The 18,589-nt window shown below is 39.9% G+C and overlaps 1 protein-coding gene across 5 annotated transcripts in view; it reads right to left on the bottom strand.

Annotated features, from left to right (window-relative positions):
• Positions 1-2,303: 2,303 nt before the first annotated feature.
• The window catches only part of CYP19A1 (cytochrome P450 family 19 subfamily A member 1), a 106,360-nt gene continuing 90,074 nt past the window's right edge, over positions 2,304-18,589 (bottom strand). For 4 of the 5 annotated variants that reach the window (XM_082734791.1, XM_082734793.1, XM_082734792.1 and 1 more), the window contains exons 5-10: positions 17,928-18,104; positions 15,386-15,500; positions 10,821-10,935; positions 10,231-10,393; positions 7,261-7,502; positions 4,222-6,077 (exon numbers count right to left, since the gene is read on the bottom strand). In XM_082734791.1, the coding sequence (XP_082590917.1) occupies positions 5,829-6,077; positions 7,261-7,502; positions 10,231-10,393; positions 10,821-10,935; positions 15,386-15,500; positions 17,928-18,104 (1,061 nt within the window). In that variant the 3' untranslated portion in view covers positions 4,222-5,828. Of the gene's footprint in view, positions 2,499-4,221; positions 6,078-7,260; positions 7,503-10,230; positions 10,394-10,820; positions 10,936-15,385; positions 15,501-17,927; positions 18,105-18,589 lie in introns of those variants that run through there. The other variant, XR_014312815.1, reaches the window with a different exon arrangement.

The raw sequence follows: 18,589 nt of genomic DNA, 5'->3' as shown, positions 1-18,589 counted from the left end.
TTTTCATACAAGCTCTATTTACAGCTGGCCTGATCGTCTGATTTATGTTACCTGCCTGGCTCCTCTAGACATTCTGATTCAGGACCCTTAACAACTTAGAGACTACTGTGTAGGTAAAGCCAGCTTCCTGTGTGTGTGAAGTAGGTGCTATCATTTCAAGGGGTTCTCAAAGGCACTGCCTCCTTTTCCCTCCTCTTCTTCCACAAGCCCAGCTTGTTGTTGCCTATAATGCTTTGGGGAAATCCTCTGGACAAACAAAAACCTGTGTTGGAAGGGAGGATAACATTTCAAGCCTTAGCTTTGCTTTATCATTTATAATTTAGGTAGATCTAAAAACCAGAGGAGAGGGGTGCCTCCTTGGCTCATGTGGTGGGAGTACATGACTGTTGATCTCAGGGTTGTGAGTTTAAGTCCCACATTAAATGTAGTGATTATTTAAAAATAAAATCTTAAAGAAAACGATTGGTTAAAAGCAGACTTAAAAATTTTTTTGAGAACAGGTTTTGATAAGAGAACTTGAGACACTCACCATGTGTGTTGGGGATGTGCGGGTATGAGAGGGAAACTCTAGCAAGCAGGTAGCAAAGGGGTATACGTGGCTGGATAGGGGGGTGACTTTTTCTGGAAATTAGGATAATACTTGCATCATAGTATTGCTGGGAGAATTAAGTGAGAATGTAAAGAACTTAGTAGAATAAGAAAGTAAATGCAGTCATTCTTGTTTTCTTGGTCTGAAAGAAGAAACACACTTTCACAATAACGTGGAGTGGGAAGGAGGCAAAGGGGTATTGTGCTCAGCTACTTATCCATCTGAGCTCAAATAGGCTAGCAGAGGAAGCTTGTATGCACTGTGTCTGGTTGGGTTTCCTCCATGCCAAACACATAACAATTTGGAAGTAATGAAAGATTGAATAGTTCATTCATATCTGGAATCCTTGTCAAATGTAGAATTTCCTTAACAGCTGTCCACCATAGTCGGCTTCTTAGCCTTTTCCAATTTAACCAAAATAGAGATGATTTTGTGGCCATCATAAGGTCCACAAACTATGTGTTTATAGTAAATTACATTTTTTTTTCTTCCGCTCTCTTTTTTTACACAGTATTGCAGCTGAAAGGAATTGAAATTGTGCAAAACTAGAAATGTTCCTAGTGGTTGGGGAATAGCCTGATGGAACCTGATAATTTCCTCTTGAGGGAGATGTTGACATCCACATGTTAGATCCCCTACCTTATACTAAGAGAAATTTTATAGCGCTTTCCCATGGACTATCTCTTTTTGAGAAAGATTCTCCAAACATACCTGTGTGTGGGGTGGGTAAGGCGGAATCATCCAGATTTTATGGATGAAGAAACTGATGTATTTTCTGTATCAGATTCCTTGGGTAAGGAGGCAAGGAATGACAAGTCTCAAAAGGGGGTTGCCTAACATAACAAGATGGGAGAGCTGGGAAACTGACTGTTCTTCTCAGCCTTCCAGCAGTGAGTCCTGTGGCAAAGAAGCAGCTCAATGAAGGGGCCAGGGGCTTTGGAAGGAGTGGTGGACTTGAGGGCAAGTCTCCCAAACTCCCTGGGTTTCTGTTCTCATGGATACAATGTGGGGCTTCCTGGAACAATCATACTAATGTGAGAGTCGTCATGAAGCTTAAAATGGGAAATGGATGTAGAAGCATCTGGCACATCTTCTGCCCTCTCTACTGCATGTGAAAATGTTTGAGGGTGTCATGAGTCAACATAACTGCTGAGCATCATCATTATTGTGCCTATGCTTATTGAGAAGTTGTCCTGTACCAGACACTGTCCTAACAACTTCACATGAATCATCTCTTATAAGCCTTACAGCAACCTTCTGAAGTAATTATTATCCCCATTGGATTGATGAGAAAACTGAGGTATGGAGAGATTGAACAGCTTGCCCAACTATACATGTAAGAAAAGGCTGAGCCTAGTTTTGAGGCTTTATTGCCTCCTTATTTAGGGGGTCATAGAGCTGAAAGGGATTTTAAAAACCACTTGGACCACAGGCTCAACCTCTAGGTCTTGTAATTTCAGATCTTCATCATAAGAAATATTTTACTAATATAGTAATCCATGCTATCCATGTGGGATGCCCAAGACCCACAGTGGATGCCTGAAACCAGATAGTACCAAACCCTATACATACTGTTTTCTTCCTGTACAGACATCTCTATGATAAAGTTTAACTTTTAAATTAAGCACAGTAAAAGATTAACAACAATAGCTAGTAATAAAAGAGAACAATTTTAACAATAGATTGTTGTATGAGTTGTATGAAAGTGGTTTCACTCTTTCTCAAAAGATCTTACTATACTGTGTGAACCCTTCTTCTTGTGATGGTGTGAGATGATAAAATGCCGGCATGGTGAGCAAAAGTGAGGTGAGTGATGCAGGCACTGTGACACAGTGTTAGGCTACTGTTGACCTTCTCATAGTACTTGCAAAGGATCATCTTCTCCCTCATTGCTGTAGACCATGGGTCTCTGAAATGGCGCAGAGTGAAACCATGGATAAAGGGGGACTACTGTAAATTAAAATACTGAAGTTTGTGAAACGTTTGCATTTGGTTATAATAAGAGTGGATTCAAGGTTATTCTTATAGTAATTTTTATAATTATATTCTTACAATAATTCTCATTTGTTTTATGCTTTAAAATGCTTTCTTGATAAAAGAAGAAGGGCAGAGTATATACCTAATGGGCTAGACTTGGACCAGGTTGATTTGTGTGAATGCATCCTGTTTGGTTGAGCTGGTGGAAAGAGGGTATGGCCATTGGCTCCCTAGACATAGGTCAACATCTGCAAAGAGCTGCAGAAAAGAAATGAGGGCGTTCACTCAGGTAAGCCCTATCTGATGAGCCCTGGAGAGTTCAGCCTTTGACTTTGCTTTTCGTGAGCTAAGTACAACTAAAGTATCACAAATTCCATGTCATTCATTACTTTGACGGAATTTAATTGAGCATATCCTTCTGCAAGTATGAGTGAAAGATTCAGTCACAGAGTCCAGATGATACAGGAGGCTGAGGAGGATTCAGCTTGTATTCTTTCTAGTGGGCCAATGCCATACACTTATGAGAATATTAGCACCATGATTAGCCAAAGGTGCTATTTAGAAATAAAAGTGACAACTTCCAACTGAATTTCTCAATATGTGGGATGTTCCGTATGGCATTATTTTCTCCTTGGATGAGAAAAAAGTGGGGTGTCAATGAAGGCAGAGGGAGCAGTGTCCAGTATACCTGAAGATAGGAGAGCACAACTGTCTTTATGATTTCACCATAATAGAGTCTTTATATATACATTTCACTGACAATTTCTTTGAAAACTGGTGAAAGTTGAATCCACAGCACATTCAAGATGATAATTAAGTACATAACAATGAGGCAAAATTCTGAAAACAGGATTTTCAAATATATGTTGATCAACCTAATGAAAAATCAATGATACTCCCAATTCCTTAAGCAAAGCCTGTACAAACATATGAGGGTTGTTAGTACAGACCAAGCAGAATGAAAAGTTGAATGACTACCAGGATAATTTGATTTTGGGAGTCTTCTTGGGTCATTCAAACCAATACTTTCCCTCTTACTATCATTCCCTTGTCCCCCACCCCCATACCTAGCTTTTCCCCAGCATACTTTTGTATCTACAATATCTCTATATAACTATATAAACCTTCCATTTGAGTTTGACTGTGTAGACATTGGCCTTAGCTACATGCATACATACAAAATACAGTAGATGTTCCAAGGGAACTGGATGGGTAAAGTATACTGTCTGAAGTCTCTTTTCCTCTACCCTGCAGCTCCAGCTAGAGGCCAAGTAAAGTGTGTGTTTATAGTCATCAAGTGAATTAACTTGGGTACATTAACTATAGAATCCTGGCCTTTCTTACTGGAGCCTGAATTATTTGGATGCTTGTCCAGACCTGACTATGGACATATCCAGGTATACAGGTATATTTCTGTGTATGTTTAAGCCATATAAATGATCCATATTGTTCCAAGTTTAAATATTTCCTTCTTTACTAAGACCTATCCTTGAATTCTTAGAATACTTGCCTCCCCTTTACTTGTATTCTGAGGCCACTTAAATTATGTATAAGCAAGAGTGTGTGTTCAGTGATATCCTTCTTCCAGGGTAGATATACAGAATCAGAATGGGGGATTGGGATGGATTACAAAAGAAATAAAAGAGCTCCTACTCTCAGGGTTCTTATACTCTCATTTTATTCTTATCTGTTGTCCTATTACTAAACAGTAGGATGAAAAAAATATTCAAATGTTGAGATGGCACTTAACTCAATAGCAAACATTTACTTACTTGTAAATGAGTTTACAATTTTTAAATTGTAGATACAATCATTCAGTAGATACAATCATATTGGCTATTTAACACAAGTAAAGTATTTGGAAAATTAACTTGTCTACTTGATTCTCTTTATTTTTAAAAATGTTTATTATTTCCTTATTTATTTTAGAGTGAGAGCACACAAGAGTGGGGAGAGGGTAGAAGGAGAGGGAGAGAGGATATCTTAAGCAGGCTCCACACCCAGCATGGAGCCCGACACGTGGCTCGATCTCACAACCCTGAGATCATGACCTGAACCAAAACCGAGAGTCAGATGTTTAAATGACTGAGCCAGCCAAGGGGCCCCATACTTGATTCTCTTTAAAGAACTAATTTATAAGGTGTGCATTTTATCCGTGGCTATATATAATGATTCAATAAACTCAATAGCTGTTAAATCTCTAAAGTAACTATTAAATTCGAGGTAGCATAAAAGATGATTGCAAGACCTCTACCTTGACCATGTTCTCTACTGATTTGTTGCTGTTAACTTCGGAATCACGGAAAGAAAGAGAGGGGGAAACTGTTGAGGGAGAAAGAGGTTGGAATGGGCTTGAACCCACTAGGTTGTGGAATTAAATGTAGATGTAGAGGAGCTCTCCTCTCTCAAATCATTGGGGCCATTGTAAGAGTTCATAGATACCATTATTTAAAGTTATCTCTTGATTAGCACTAGTGGAGCTAATCAATGATGCAAACATGAAGAAAAGAATTTTTATTTGATTTGAAATGCATTGGGTGATTTTTCTTTTCCTATAGCAGATGTGTGGTCCTGATTATATTTTACTCAGGCTATTATTAAGTTACTTTATATTACCCAAATCTGTGTCTATTGTAGTGGAAGTGAGTGGCTGAGGATACATTGAGACCCTGGGAAAGGATAGTCCCCTATTTAACTTTTGCCACAGGCAAGTCACCTGTGGGTAATCAAGAGTAAATTGAATAATTCATAGGAAACATCAAATGTTGAATTTGTAAGCACTTCTCCAAAGAATATGAATGTCATGGAGCCTACCACTGAAAACTAAATCAAAATACTTTTATTCACATTAGCAGGTATGTTGGGTCCTAAGTACCTGGACATCAGCCTGGCCTTTCTAATGGACTTGAGTGTTTCTGCCCCAAACATTAAAGTGCTTTGGGGGCAGGCAGTAGAGATTTTGTGGGAAGGAGGATGTAAGTTTTGCTGATGACCTACTTTTTCCAAAGCATGTTTTGTGGGATTGACCATTTTCCCTATAAATTCTTGACCTCTATTTTCTCTGGAAGTCTTGTTCTCTGATTTGGAAAGAACAGGTGAGCAATGTCTCCTGACTTGCTGACAATCCATATGAGGTATGCCTATAAAATGGCACAGGCCACCAAATGTTCATTGTGAGGATGACACTACCTGGTCAAGACGGACGATTTTCATATGAACTACTGATGAGAAATGCTCCAGAGTAGGTACTGATCAATTTTCTTTAGTGTTTGAGGCACTTTTCTGAATTTCTTGGGATAAAAACCATATCCAGCAAGTTGCTAGTTTCATCTGGGTGTAAGGACAAGCCATATGTTTTCCGTAAACTTTCAACACACTCTCCTTGCAATGTCTGCACGTGGAATCGTCTCAGAAGTGTAACCAGGACGACTTTCATCATCACCATGGCGATGTATTTTCCTGCACAGCTACGGGGCCCAAAACCAAAAGGCTGAAAATACCTGTAGGGAACCTATGAAAATGATCAGACAGTTAGCCAGAGTCATGTAGTCTCTCTTTGATTCACCCTGAAACCACCAATCTGTCAGAACGCTGTTATAGGGTCCAAACCATACTGTTCCTTCACTGAGATGCATGAGTGTAACTCAAATAAGTTCTTTTTTTATCCAGTGTGATCCACCCCATGATATATGCCCAACTTGGACAGTCCCTGCTTTTCACATTAATTTGCTGGGATAAAGCAATGCACATCATGTTATTACAACCAGTGTTAGCATACTCAACTAGGTCTGTGCGATAGCCACAGCTTTATTACTCTACTGCATTTCAACAAGGCAAAGATTGTTTTTTTTTGTGTGCAAAGGTGTTGACTCCTGGCCCATTAGTGTCAAGCATCCAAATATTTTTAGATATGCAAAAAATTAATGGGGACCAAATCTGTCTGTCTTGTTACCATCTGTGTTTACATAGTACCTGGCACATAGTAAATGTTCAATAAATCTTTGTTGAACAGTTGTCAACATAAAATGGGTTGATCACATAGAAACAGAATGAATTAGAGAACTGGATTAATTGGGATCAGATTTATACATCATATGCAAATAGAAAAAGAGGAGGAGGGAAATATCTGGAAAATTTTGGTTAATAAACATCATTGCCTAAAATTTGACGTAACTGAAGCAGAATCTATACTATATGAAGCTGAAGCTCTTCTAGGTACTGAATTCCATTTAGAATGGGAATTAGGGTTCATTGGGCCATTTGGCTAACCAAAGGCAGACTGTGAAAACTAAATCTTCATCTCGTTTGATTTCCATCTGAAGCACAACTGGATTTTCCTTTGCTTAGGAAGTGCCAGAGTTGAATCTACATGGTTACAAAGGGACAAGTTGAAATGGGAAAGTAGGCTTGTTGGGTTAAACAACATTTGTCTCATGGCAGCCAAATTAAGGGCTGGACCTTTGACCCATTGTGTGGCCACCATGTGGATGCTTCTCAGAGCTGGAGACCCAGCATTGTTGGCTTGAGGACGGTAGTCTTGTCCTAAGCCAGAGGAAACATGTGCTTCTGGTGAGGCAATAGAGGGAAACAAGTAAATAGAATGAAATGTACATGGTGCAAACACAGAACCAGAGAGGATTTAACAGTTGACATTTTTAAGAGTGGCATGCTTGGGTTTAAGGAAGAGCTCTTACATTCTTTGCAAAGTTTTCAAGAGTAAATTCATTGGGCTTGGGGAAAAACTCGAGTCTATGCATTCTTCCAATATTCAGGATAATGTTAGTCCCCTTTTTCACTGGGTAGCCATCGATGACATCATCCTGTAAGGCTTTGCGCATGACTAAGTTCACAACAGGCTGGTACCGCATGCTCTCGTAGATAAAGTTCTCCACCACTTTTAATTTTTGCATATCATCAATCCTTACATCTCTTTCACCTGTGGGAACAGGTTAAACAGGACAAGGAGGTAATGGTAGTTACAATATGTGATGGGCATTAAAACTCCCATAGTTTCCACAGAAAAGTCAGCTCCTGGCTGAAAATATTTTTTTTCTAGATTCTAATGCAAACCAGCAACCTAGGTTGAGTATGTCATTTGGTTCACAGCATGTTTTATAAAAATTCAGACTTGAAGCTAATTACTATAAAACCTAGGAGATTTCATGGAAAAGTCTGGATTTCTAGAAAAATCAGAAAACCTGGGGATACTGGACCCATATCCCTGCATGGCAATGACGAGGTGACCTTGAGTGGCCGATGAGCCCTTTAGAGGGGAATCCGCCTGTGGTTTTATGCAGACCTACACAGTCTGCTTCAAACTTTTATCTGCCTGGCCTCTGTCTTCGAGTTTGGTATCCCCTTCTAAATTCTAGGGGACATTCACTCCTTCTCTAGTCAAAGTGAAATGGTGAATTAAATCCCTTTCAGTGAAATTTTCTCGTCTGGTCCCCTGTGCAGTCATCTGCCTGGAATGCATCACTGATAGTCCCTCCTTCCATCTCATCAAGTACGACCCATTGCAGTAGAGCGGCAAGAACCTCTCTCCCTACCAAAGCAAAACAGGAGCCTCAGCTAAACTCTAGATGTGCTAGGGTTGACAGATACTTTCACTGTTTCAGATTGGCCTGACACTGGTCAGAGAGGCTTGGATTACTCCCAGAACTGGCAAAGCCTCAGAGCATTCTCAAATGGGTTACCACTTTTGCAGAACCAAAATCAGCCCAGGGGCCTCAGTCAGCTTTGTCTTCTATACAACTATGCCATTCAGAAAAGTTCTCATTTGGTTAGAGAACTGTAACAGCCCTGCACTTTGCATACTACTTTTTTTTTTTTTTTTTTTTTTTTACACTCAAGGGTCTCATGGGGGTACATTTATCTGGGGTGGGGTGGATAGAAGTGAAGACGATAGAGAAGATAATGAGAGGCATTCCCTAGGAAGTAATTAGTATGTATGTGTATCTGGAGGGAGCATGAACACATGGACACATGGTTCAGCTGTTTTCCATCTTTGTAAAGGTTTGTTGAAGTGTCAGGGGGATATCACAGGGCGCAAACACTTTTCACCTCTCAAGGAAATTGTATTAAATGCTCATGGTTTCAAGAACAATTTTCACCTTGTTGCCTGAACTCCATCATTCTGTGGCTCTCTCTTCACTCCACTGGGCTTGCTTGTTAAGTTCTCTTTCTCCTGCCAGCCTGTGAGCCTTCCAGGTATAGGAATAGCTCTGGCTTATTCACTGATTTCCCCCTGTGCCTGACCCAGAAACCACAATCTGACGGGGCACATGAGAAACCATTCTGGAATTTGGGGCTTGGATGTTATTCTGGCTTCCTGCTATCTGTCTTCCCAGGCACAGCAACACATCTGTAGATACCTTCTCTCACATATTTAACCCTTCTGTGAAATTTCCCCTTACTGTCAACTATTTTAAGTAACACTCGAATGGCTTTAAAAAGATGGTGCTGCTCTGCACCCAAGTAAGTCTTTTCACAGGGATTGTATAAGGTCAAGAGAGAAAGGTCTTTATCATTACTGGTATCTCTTCATATGTCAGAAATGTGTTCCTAAAAAGATCATCTATATTGGGGAGCCTGGGTGGCTCAATCGGTTAAGCGTCTGACTCTTGATTTCGGCTCCTCATGTTCCCAGGGCTGTGGGATCAAGTCCTGCATCAGAGCATCCTCAAATGGGTTACCACTCTTGCAGAATCAAAATCAGCCCAGGATCCTGAGGCAGCTCTTTCTCTCACTTCCTCTTCCCCTTCCCCCTTCCCACCAACCCCACCCACCCGTGTTCATGGTACCTGTGCTTGCTCTCTCTCATTTGCTCTCCCTCTTAAAAAAAAAAAAAAAAGAAAAGAAAAGAAAAGAAAAAAGATTATCCATATGAAGGACATTCCAAATAAGGAATTCTGGTTTTGTTCCCCAGAAAGCAATTTCCTCCAAATATGGCACTGTTTGTATGGAAGGGAGTGGCAGCATGCAGAATGATGCTTAGGCAAAGGCAGAACAGAAAATGTAGTGTCAGGAAGAGCTGAGTAGGGACCTGCTCAGCTTGAGGGGGGAGAGGACTAGGGAAGAAGGGTCCAGCATTACTGGATTTGGGGGGAGAGGGAAACTGATCATTCTTTTGCCTTTGTTGTCATCCTCCCCTTGTCCTTCTGCCGCTGACTGGAAGTGTATTTGTAAACAGACTGCTTGAAACTCAGAAACACTGCTGTAGATGATAGCCAGTTCCCTGGAAGGACCCACAAAAGCATTTGGCCCTGGTAGGGTAGGCAGAACATTTAAGTGCATATTAAGGAAGACCTTGAAGAATACACAGCAAAGTATTAACAGTAGTTCCCCCTGGGGAGTACAGATGAGGCTGGTGAAGAGAGTGGAAGGGGTCAGAGAATGTCACTTTCTGCTTTATACATCTCTGTGTTATTTAATTTTTTTGCAATGAGGATGCCCTGTTTTTATAATGAAAAAAAAAAAAAAACCACAGTAAGAATGGATTTGCGATCTATCTGGCATAACCAAGTGTGGCAAAATGACTACCTTTATTATTCTCTGGATGAATTAAAATAAAGATTTTTTGAAATCAGATTCTTAGGACATAAAAAGCCGAGGTTCAGAAGGAATTTTTTTCTAAGCTCTATTATTATTTGATCAGTTCTTACCAATAACAGTCTGGATTTCCTTCACTATTGCCTCTTCAACCTTAGGGTGCTTTGCAATGAGAAATAGCATGAAAAACACAGAGACAGACATGGTGTCTGGTGCTGCGACCAACATTTCCAGTATGCACTGGTTCACATTCTCTCTTGTCAGGTCACCACGTTTCTGAACAATTGGAAGAAGGGAGAAAAGTTAGAAAAGAAACTCAAAGCTTCCAAAAAGGAGGGGAAGGGACAGTTAGGATCAAAAACATCAGTAAAATGAGGTCATAAATATTACACCTCTGTAACTGACATTTTTCATAATAGTCTTCATGTGAAATCAGAAAAATTTAACCAATTATCTATATGTACTGTCTCTGGGCTCCCCCATTTTCATATTTTGTACTGTGCAGACACAGTAGTTTCGATCTTAAAGGTCAGTCTCACCAGAATGTGCAATGAGTGGGCTCTTTGAGTCATCATTATAGAAGTACTAGAGCAGATACTTAAAAGCAGAAGTATGCAACAATTACAAGAGGGGATCTTTACACAACCTACACACAGTCGAGTACATATATTGTGTGGGAATTATGGTTAATCCAGGTCAATACCTCAGCAAAAATCAACTCAGTGGCAAAATCCATATAGTCTTCCAGTTTCTCCGCTGTGGAAATTCTATGTCTTTTTTCTTCTATCAGAATTTCCATGGCATCTTTCAAATCCTTGCTAAAAAAAAAAAGAAAGAAAGAAAAAAGAAAATATAATCTATCTGCAGTCAGTTAAGACATCTAGAAAAACGAATTCATTTTTTTTAAAGATTTTTTTTAAAAATTTATTTGAGAAAGAGAGAGCACGAGACATGGGAGGGTCAGAGGGAGAAGCAGACTTCCCACTGAGCAGGGAGCCTAATGAGGGACTCAGTCCCAGGACCCCAGGATCACGACCTGAGCTGAAGACAGTTGCTCAACCAGCTGAGCCACCCAGGCGCCCAAAAATGAATTCATTTGCCATTTGTTTAAATAAATTATCTGCTTTAATTGAAGCCTTTAGTATTCATGAATTACTGAATTTGAACTTAATTTTTCACAAAGATCCTTAAATTATATTTTCATTACACTTCATCTGAAGGAACCAAATTTAGCTAAGATTTTAGGTACTGGTAGCAAAATGAAGGCTGTAACCTCTAGTTAAGGGTTAAAAGCTGGTACCAGAATGATAAATCCAATCATGTTTTCTGATTTTTGATGGGTCCCTTACAGTGTCTAAGTTGAAGTGACAAAGGCCAGTGAAGGTCTTTGGTGGGGGCATGCACTCACCAGTTTGCCCCAGGCACCTTCACTTCCTGTTGACTCATAACCACCCAGCCCATTTCTATTTGCCCAACTCTGGAAACAATTGAGTTTGAGATTTCCTGTTCTAGAAAGTGAACACAAGGGATCAAATATTATTCTTGATCTTTACTCTTGTACCTTGCAGTTTCTGCCACATAGTAAACATGAAGTAGATATTTATTGATTGACTAGCCACAAGAGTATGTATATTATATGTGTTTTGATGGTGTGGTAAGGGGAAGAGCACCTTGGAAAGAGAGTCAGGTTCTAGTTCAGATTGTTCTCTTTCTATGTGACCTACTTTACATCTCTCTCTCTTTTTTTAATTTTAGTTTTCTTCTTCTTCTTTTTTTTAAATTTATTTTTTATTTTCAGCATAACAGTATTCATTATTTTTGCACCACACCCAGTGTTCCGTGCAATCTGTGCCCTCTATAATATCCACCACCTGGTACCCCGACCTCCCACCTCCCGCCCCTTCAAAACCCTCAGATTGTTTTTCAGAGTCCATAGTCTCTCATGTTTCACCTCCCCTTCCAATTTCCCCAAACTCCCTTCTCTTCTCTAACTCCCCATGTCCTCCATACTATTTGTTATGCTCCATAAATAAGTGAAACCATATGATAATTGACTCTCTTTACTCCTACTTTACATCTTTTACATCTCTTTTAAAGTGAAGGGCTCAGCTCAATGAAAAGTAAGTCCATCTTAAGATCTAGATTCTGCTATGCTTGCCTTTGTCTTAAACCGTATGTGTCCACCTGTAAGTGTAGTGTTTACCAATCTCAGGGCATGCTATTCTGCATTACCTTACATGTACAATAAATCTTTCTTTCAAAAATTTGCTGATATAGTCACCTGTACACCTTGTGGGTGGTGCTGACATAAATAACCTCTATGTTTACTCCAGCTCAGCAGGAACAGTAAGGGAACATTCTTTAAGATTCTTCCCACTTTTTGAAGTTTCTTTATGGGCATCTCAAGGAATTTTTTTTTTAAAGATTTTATTATTCATTTGTCAGAAAGAGAGCACAGGTACAAGCAGGGGGAGCGGCAGGCAGAGGGAGAAGCAGACTGCTCACTGAGCATGGAGCCCAAGATGGACTTGATCCCAGAACCCTGAGACCATGACCTGAGATGAAGGCAGACACTTAACCAACTGAGCCACCCAGGCGCCCCTTAAGAAAGGTATTTGAACATTTGAAGAGGTATTCTTCAGGCTAGTGTAGTAACTGTGTCATTCAAAATGAAGCTGCTATCTATTGTGTATCTCTGTAAGTGTGCCTGTAGATACATACATACCTCCAGAAAGACACCAGGGATAAATTTACATTCATTCATTCATTCATCTACCAGTCCATTTACTCAGCGAATATTGAAACTCTTACTTATAAGGGACAGATATTCACTCAGTTGGTGGGCTGTGAATGCTCATAGCATTCCTACCTGAGCCACGGCCCCTAAATTTAGGTTGAGGAGTTGTTGAAATGCTCTAAGACTATATAAATTCATGGAGAATTCCTTGATGGAACTTCAGCCATTTCTGACCACCTACGTCCTCCCTGGGCCAGAATTGGGACCTATGAATGTCCATTGGAATTCTCCCTATTCAGGTTAAAAGCTGGTCTTACATAAATGTATGTGTCTGAATTTATATGCCCTTAAACACTGGGAGAATTGAGTTCATCAACAGTGTTCAGGAAACAGGAAATCTCCAACTTAACAAACACGTATTATAAGAATGTATCTGTGAGTCTGTGGTTTGGAACTCTGAGCGTATTTTGCATCCAAACAGGTTGGTTAGGTTATCAGTCCAGGCCAGGAACACTTATTTAAGGTGTTCTGTGGCTAAAAAAAAAACCCTTAAACTTGCCAGAATAAAAAGTAGAAAACAACACTGCTGCAATATTGGGAATTAAGACAGGCAGAAGTATAAAACTGAATAAATAGGGATGGCAGTAGTTGTCCCAGAATCCTTTCCGTCAGTATATTCCTAAAAAGTATTGGCATGACAGAGAAAGACAACTAATATATGATCTCATTTATATGTGGACTCTTAAAACACAAAACCCTAGCTCAGAGATACAGAGAACAGATTGGTGGCTGCCAGAGGTGCAGGGGATAAGGGTGGGCAAAATGGCTGAAGGGAGTCAAAAGGTAGAAACTTCTAGTTATAAAATAAGTCATGGAGACATGATGTACAGCATAGTGACTATAGTTAACAGTACTGTATTACAGATTTGAAAGTTGCTAAGAGTATAGATCTTAAAAGCTTTCATCACGAGAAGAAAGTTTAGTAGTGAGATATAATGGTGATCATTTCGCAATATTTAAAATTACTGACTCATGATGTTGTTTGTATACCTGAAAGTAATGTTTTATGTCAGTTATACTTTAATTTTTAAAAAATGGCTTTATTACAATGGGTATGGGTGGGAGAGAAGATTAAAAGATTTCTCTCTGTCTTTACTGCTCTAGGACATAGGATATATAGATTAGTGTACTAACAACCATTGACAAATATTATATACAGAGGGAATGTTGTGGAGCTAATTTCTATAGAAACCTAAGAGAAACCATTATATAGTTTCATGCAATAAGTTTCAACGGGCTTGCTGGCCAAAACCAAAGCCAAACTAATGACCAAGAAGCATAAAATGAGACTCTTCAAACCACTGACAAATTTGAACATATGGAAGTGATGAATCTTTTATCTCATTGATTCAAGTTACAATAAGCTCTGGTGAAAACTAAATGAAACATATAAAGACCCAAGTGTCCAAATCTCCTACTTAATATTCACCAACCACAGGAAAATATATAAAGCAACACCAAGTTGGCTTCCTTCCTGGAGACTAACATTATTAAATTTTCAAAATTACACAAACAGGATGAAGTTGGGTCTTCAAACAAGTTTGGGAACTTTTAGTGATGGAGAATTTAAAATCATCGGGGACATCTGGGAGAAGATATGAACAGAGGGAAGGAGAAAACCATCATCTTTAGTGCCTTCTATGTGCCATCCTCTGTGATAATTGCCCACATATAGGCTCTCATTGATCTATATCTCTATTCTGGAAGGTAGGTTATATTTTACTTTAAATAACTGCCCAAGGCCAATTTGTTACTAAGCAGTAGAGACAGGATATAAACCAGGTCTGTCTGCCTCTAAACCCCATAATCTCCTCAGTGATGGTTAGAGGGGCAGTGTTTAGTGGCTGGCTCCTTACACTCTAGAAACCTATTCTTTTGCCTGAAGGCCCTTGGGCATTTGTCCAGTTTCTGTCTACACTTGTTTATAATCAAGGCAAAGCCATTTAATGACAGTTTCATATATATGACCAAAAAAAAAAAAAAAAAGGAAATCACACATTTTGTTGAAGTCCATTATATTCATTATGAAAAAATTCTTTTGAGACTACTGTTAATTCCTAGAAGTTGAATTATGTTAAATTCATTCAGAAGCAACAGGGCTATAAAATGATTTTGTGTTTCCACTTTCCAGATATGAAAAGAGAATTTTTACCGATAGTGATGATAGGTTTAGCCAACCCATCTCTTCAACTGAAACTATACTGCCATGTCCTAATTCCAGACTTGGGGCTCTCAGACCGCCCACTTGGCCCCCTTGTTAAAAAGCTGCCTGGGTCTCAGGCCTCCCTTACTCTGGTCTGTCCACTACGTGCAGCCAAATTGCTGTACAGTGTTTCATCAGCAACTTAATCCACAGCTCCCGTGTGGGTTCTGAAGAGCAGAAAGCTAGCCAAACAGGCCAACAATAGCAAAGACATAACCCAAAGTCAATCCAATCTCACTGATAAGTTTTCCAAACTTGTGTTACTTACACAGACTTTTCATACTTTTTGTATAGCCAAGAAATCTTAAAGAAGATGTCTGGTTTGAGAAGGAGAGCTTGCCATGCATCAAAATAACCCTGGATTTTAACCACGATGGCACTTTCTGGAAAAACAAAACAAAGAGCAGAGTAGTTGAGCAAAAATGTGAGCCCAAGAAAGTTACCTGAGAAGAGAAGTTCCCCTGTATAGAGTCTCTTGCCAGCCTGGGCTTTAGCTTTCAGCCATATGAGTGCCACTAGACAAACCAACATTAGCTTATTCTGCTTGACATCTAAATCAACCAAGCTAACCAGAGTTGGCAAGTTTTCAAGTTTGTGTTATAGACACAGCTAGAATCTCATGTCACCTCTTTGAGTGTCCAACACCGTCCTGGTTTTTGTTTTTGTTGTTGTTGTTGTTGTTGTTTTTGACTATGGGAAATAAGAGGGACACCAGTAATTACGGGTGTCATTGACCTCAATTCTGGCACCAGGGAGGGCAAAAAGCCACATCACTCTCCTGGTTACATCTTGGTCCAGAGTATAGAATTCATCTTAGTATCCCTTATCATGAGCCTCATGCATAGTCAACTCCTAATGAACATCCTTTAATTAAATTACATGTTTGGGGAAAGAAAACTCCTGCATTTTTCAAATTGTGCAGGAAGGAAGGGAACAGACGTTTCTTTTCAACTGCTAAATACCAGTCACCATGCAAAATGCTTTACAAAAGAGACCTCATTTTTTTTTTTTTTTTTTTTTTTTTTTTTCCTTTTAATCCTTACAATCTTGCTAGGGGAGTAATATAGTGTCATCACTTTTTCAGACCAATAAACTGGGAAGCTTGCCTAACACCATACAGCCAGTGTGGCAGGCGGCCCTTAGGCTAGAGCCTAGCCCTATCTGACCTCTGAGCAATGTTCTTTCCTCTTGTTACTCTGGCTCCCTCAGGCAAATTGAGAGTTTAACTAGGATAGGGTGCGGAGAAAGGAAATCAACAGAACTCTGCATGGGTTATGCAGATTCTTAACATCACAGCCTGCATGCCTAAGTTTACAGAGAGATTTACATCCTTCCTAAGAACCCAGGCCAGCCAGGAACCAGAAGAAGCAGGGACTAATAAAACACGAACTTGCCTGACCTTCGGAGAGCTGCATGTAGGACAGGTCAGCCGGGATTAGAGTTCCTGTCTGAAGGGGATGAAGCAATGGGTGTGACTAAAAATACTCAGAGTTGAATGGGGCGCCCATCCAAATGACAGTCAGGCGAGGTTTCTATGACTCTTGTGGGGAGTAAGTAAAGAGCAGGGGGGTAAGCAGAGCTGGAGAGGAGAAAAGGAGGCTTATAGCTTATCTGTTCTTCCAAATGTGGCCAGTGAGGCAGCAGGTGTTACAGATCAGCTGCTTTGGGCCATTGTTAAAATGAGGCCCCATTCTCGTGCCGGAAGTGTTCTTCCCTCAGACTTGGATGTGGCTCCCGATCTCCCTTCACTGAGGCTGATGTCCAGGTGTCCTCCGTGTGCAATCCTTTCCTGACAACTCTCTCTGGGATAGCCACACCCACTCCCCCCACCCCATGCACCTCCTTCTTCACTTTCTATCCCCTTTCCCTGCTTCGTTTATTCTTCAGGGCACTTAGTTTTGCCTAATGTATTATGAGATATTTACTTGTCTCTGTTTATATTGCCACTGGGATGTGACCACCTTGAAGGCAAGGACTTTATCTGTCTTGTTCACTGTTCAGTCCCCAGAACCTAGAACAGTGCCTAGCATAAAACAGGCAATTAGCAAATATTTTTTGAATGAATGCATGAGTCAGCAAACATGCTAGAATTCAGGGGAAATTACATTAAGCTGGACAACAGGAGCATGGAATTAACCCAACTGATTAGTGTTTATTTTTTGGTGGTGATAGAGTTGCATGTATGTGTTTTAATATTTGTTTCTGTAGTATAGTGAAGGGAGTAGCTTTTTGAGTGGGACATTCTTACAAGAGTTGTTATAATGCTACATGATAAACTCCATATATAAAGCAACTTTTTTATAGTAGATACTAAACTAATAGTAGCTCTTTTTATCATTTCCAACAGCATCAGCACCAGCACTATTATCGTACAGACAGTCAAAATTTTCATTCTTAGTAGCTTTGAGGGAGGACTATATATGTATATTTATATATATATATGTATGTATATCTGTGCGTGTGTATGTGTGTGTGTGTGTGTGTGTGTGTGTGCCCACAAGAATGGTTGGAATTGGTTAAATATATCCATTTGATTGGTGGTAGGATATATTCATGGCCAAATGAACTGATCATATTTGTCAAGCTTTGACTGTGGGTAGAATCATATTTCCCAGAGCAATGAGGAGATGGTCCCTACTCACAGAAACTTATAAAGGAGCAAGGCAGACACTCTAGGGGGAAATAATCAGAAGAATACTTGGAGATGTTTGAATATGAGCGATGTAAAAAAGCAACATTATCTCTCCTTGAGTCTGTAATCCCCTCCATCCCCTTAGTCAATAAAGTGGAGCATGTCAGTTCTCACGTACCGTCCAAGGGGATCCCCAGGAAGAGAATGTTGGAGGTGTCCAGCATGATACGCCGCATGAGGGTCAGCACATCGATGTACCCCAATTCGTTGCTGACCTCCTCCAGCCTGTCCAGATGCGTGAGGATGGATCCAACACAAACGGTCACCATGCGCACAAGGCCCGGGCCGGACAAAGCTGAGGGAAACATGTCGGAGAGGGAGTCACATGAACTTAGGGACACACACAAATCAGCTTAGTATGGCCTTTTCTGTGTGGAGTTTCACCATACATGATTTTTTTAATTCAATAACTTAGCAGAAATTTTCATGTCTTTTTGAATACTTTTCTGCATTCTCCTAATTTTTTACAAACATGCATCACCTTTATGGGGAAAAGTGAATGAATGAATGAATGAATGAATGAAAATCTTAAAATATTCAAAATTAAACTCTTCTTCATGTTATGGCAAATCACTTGTGAGACTACAAATGAAACATTTAGTACTTATCGTCATGAATCACACATCCGTGATTTTCCATATTTATTGTATATGTATTTCTCTAAAGAAGGTGTATATTTGGCCAGGGAGATGTTTATATTTCAACAGGTGGCAGGGTATTGCTATCGAACTACTCAAACTGGCCCTTGACTATTTGATCTAAAGTGCTTCCTGTTTAATT

Source organism: Mustela nivalis (genome assembly GCF_964662115.1).
Source record: "Mustela nivalis genome assembly, chromosome: 6".
NCBI lineage: Eukaryota > Metazoa > Chordata > Mammalia > Carnivora > Mustelidae > Mustela > Mustela nivalis.
Note: the sequence above shows the minus strand (reverse complement) of the source record. Positions and strands in the feature narration are given on the sequence as shown.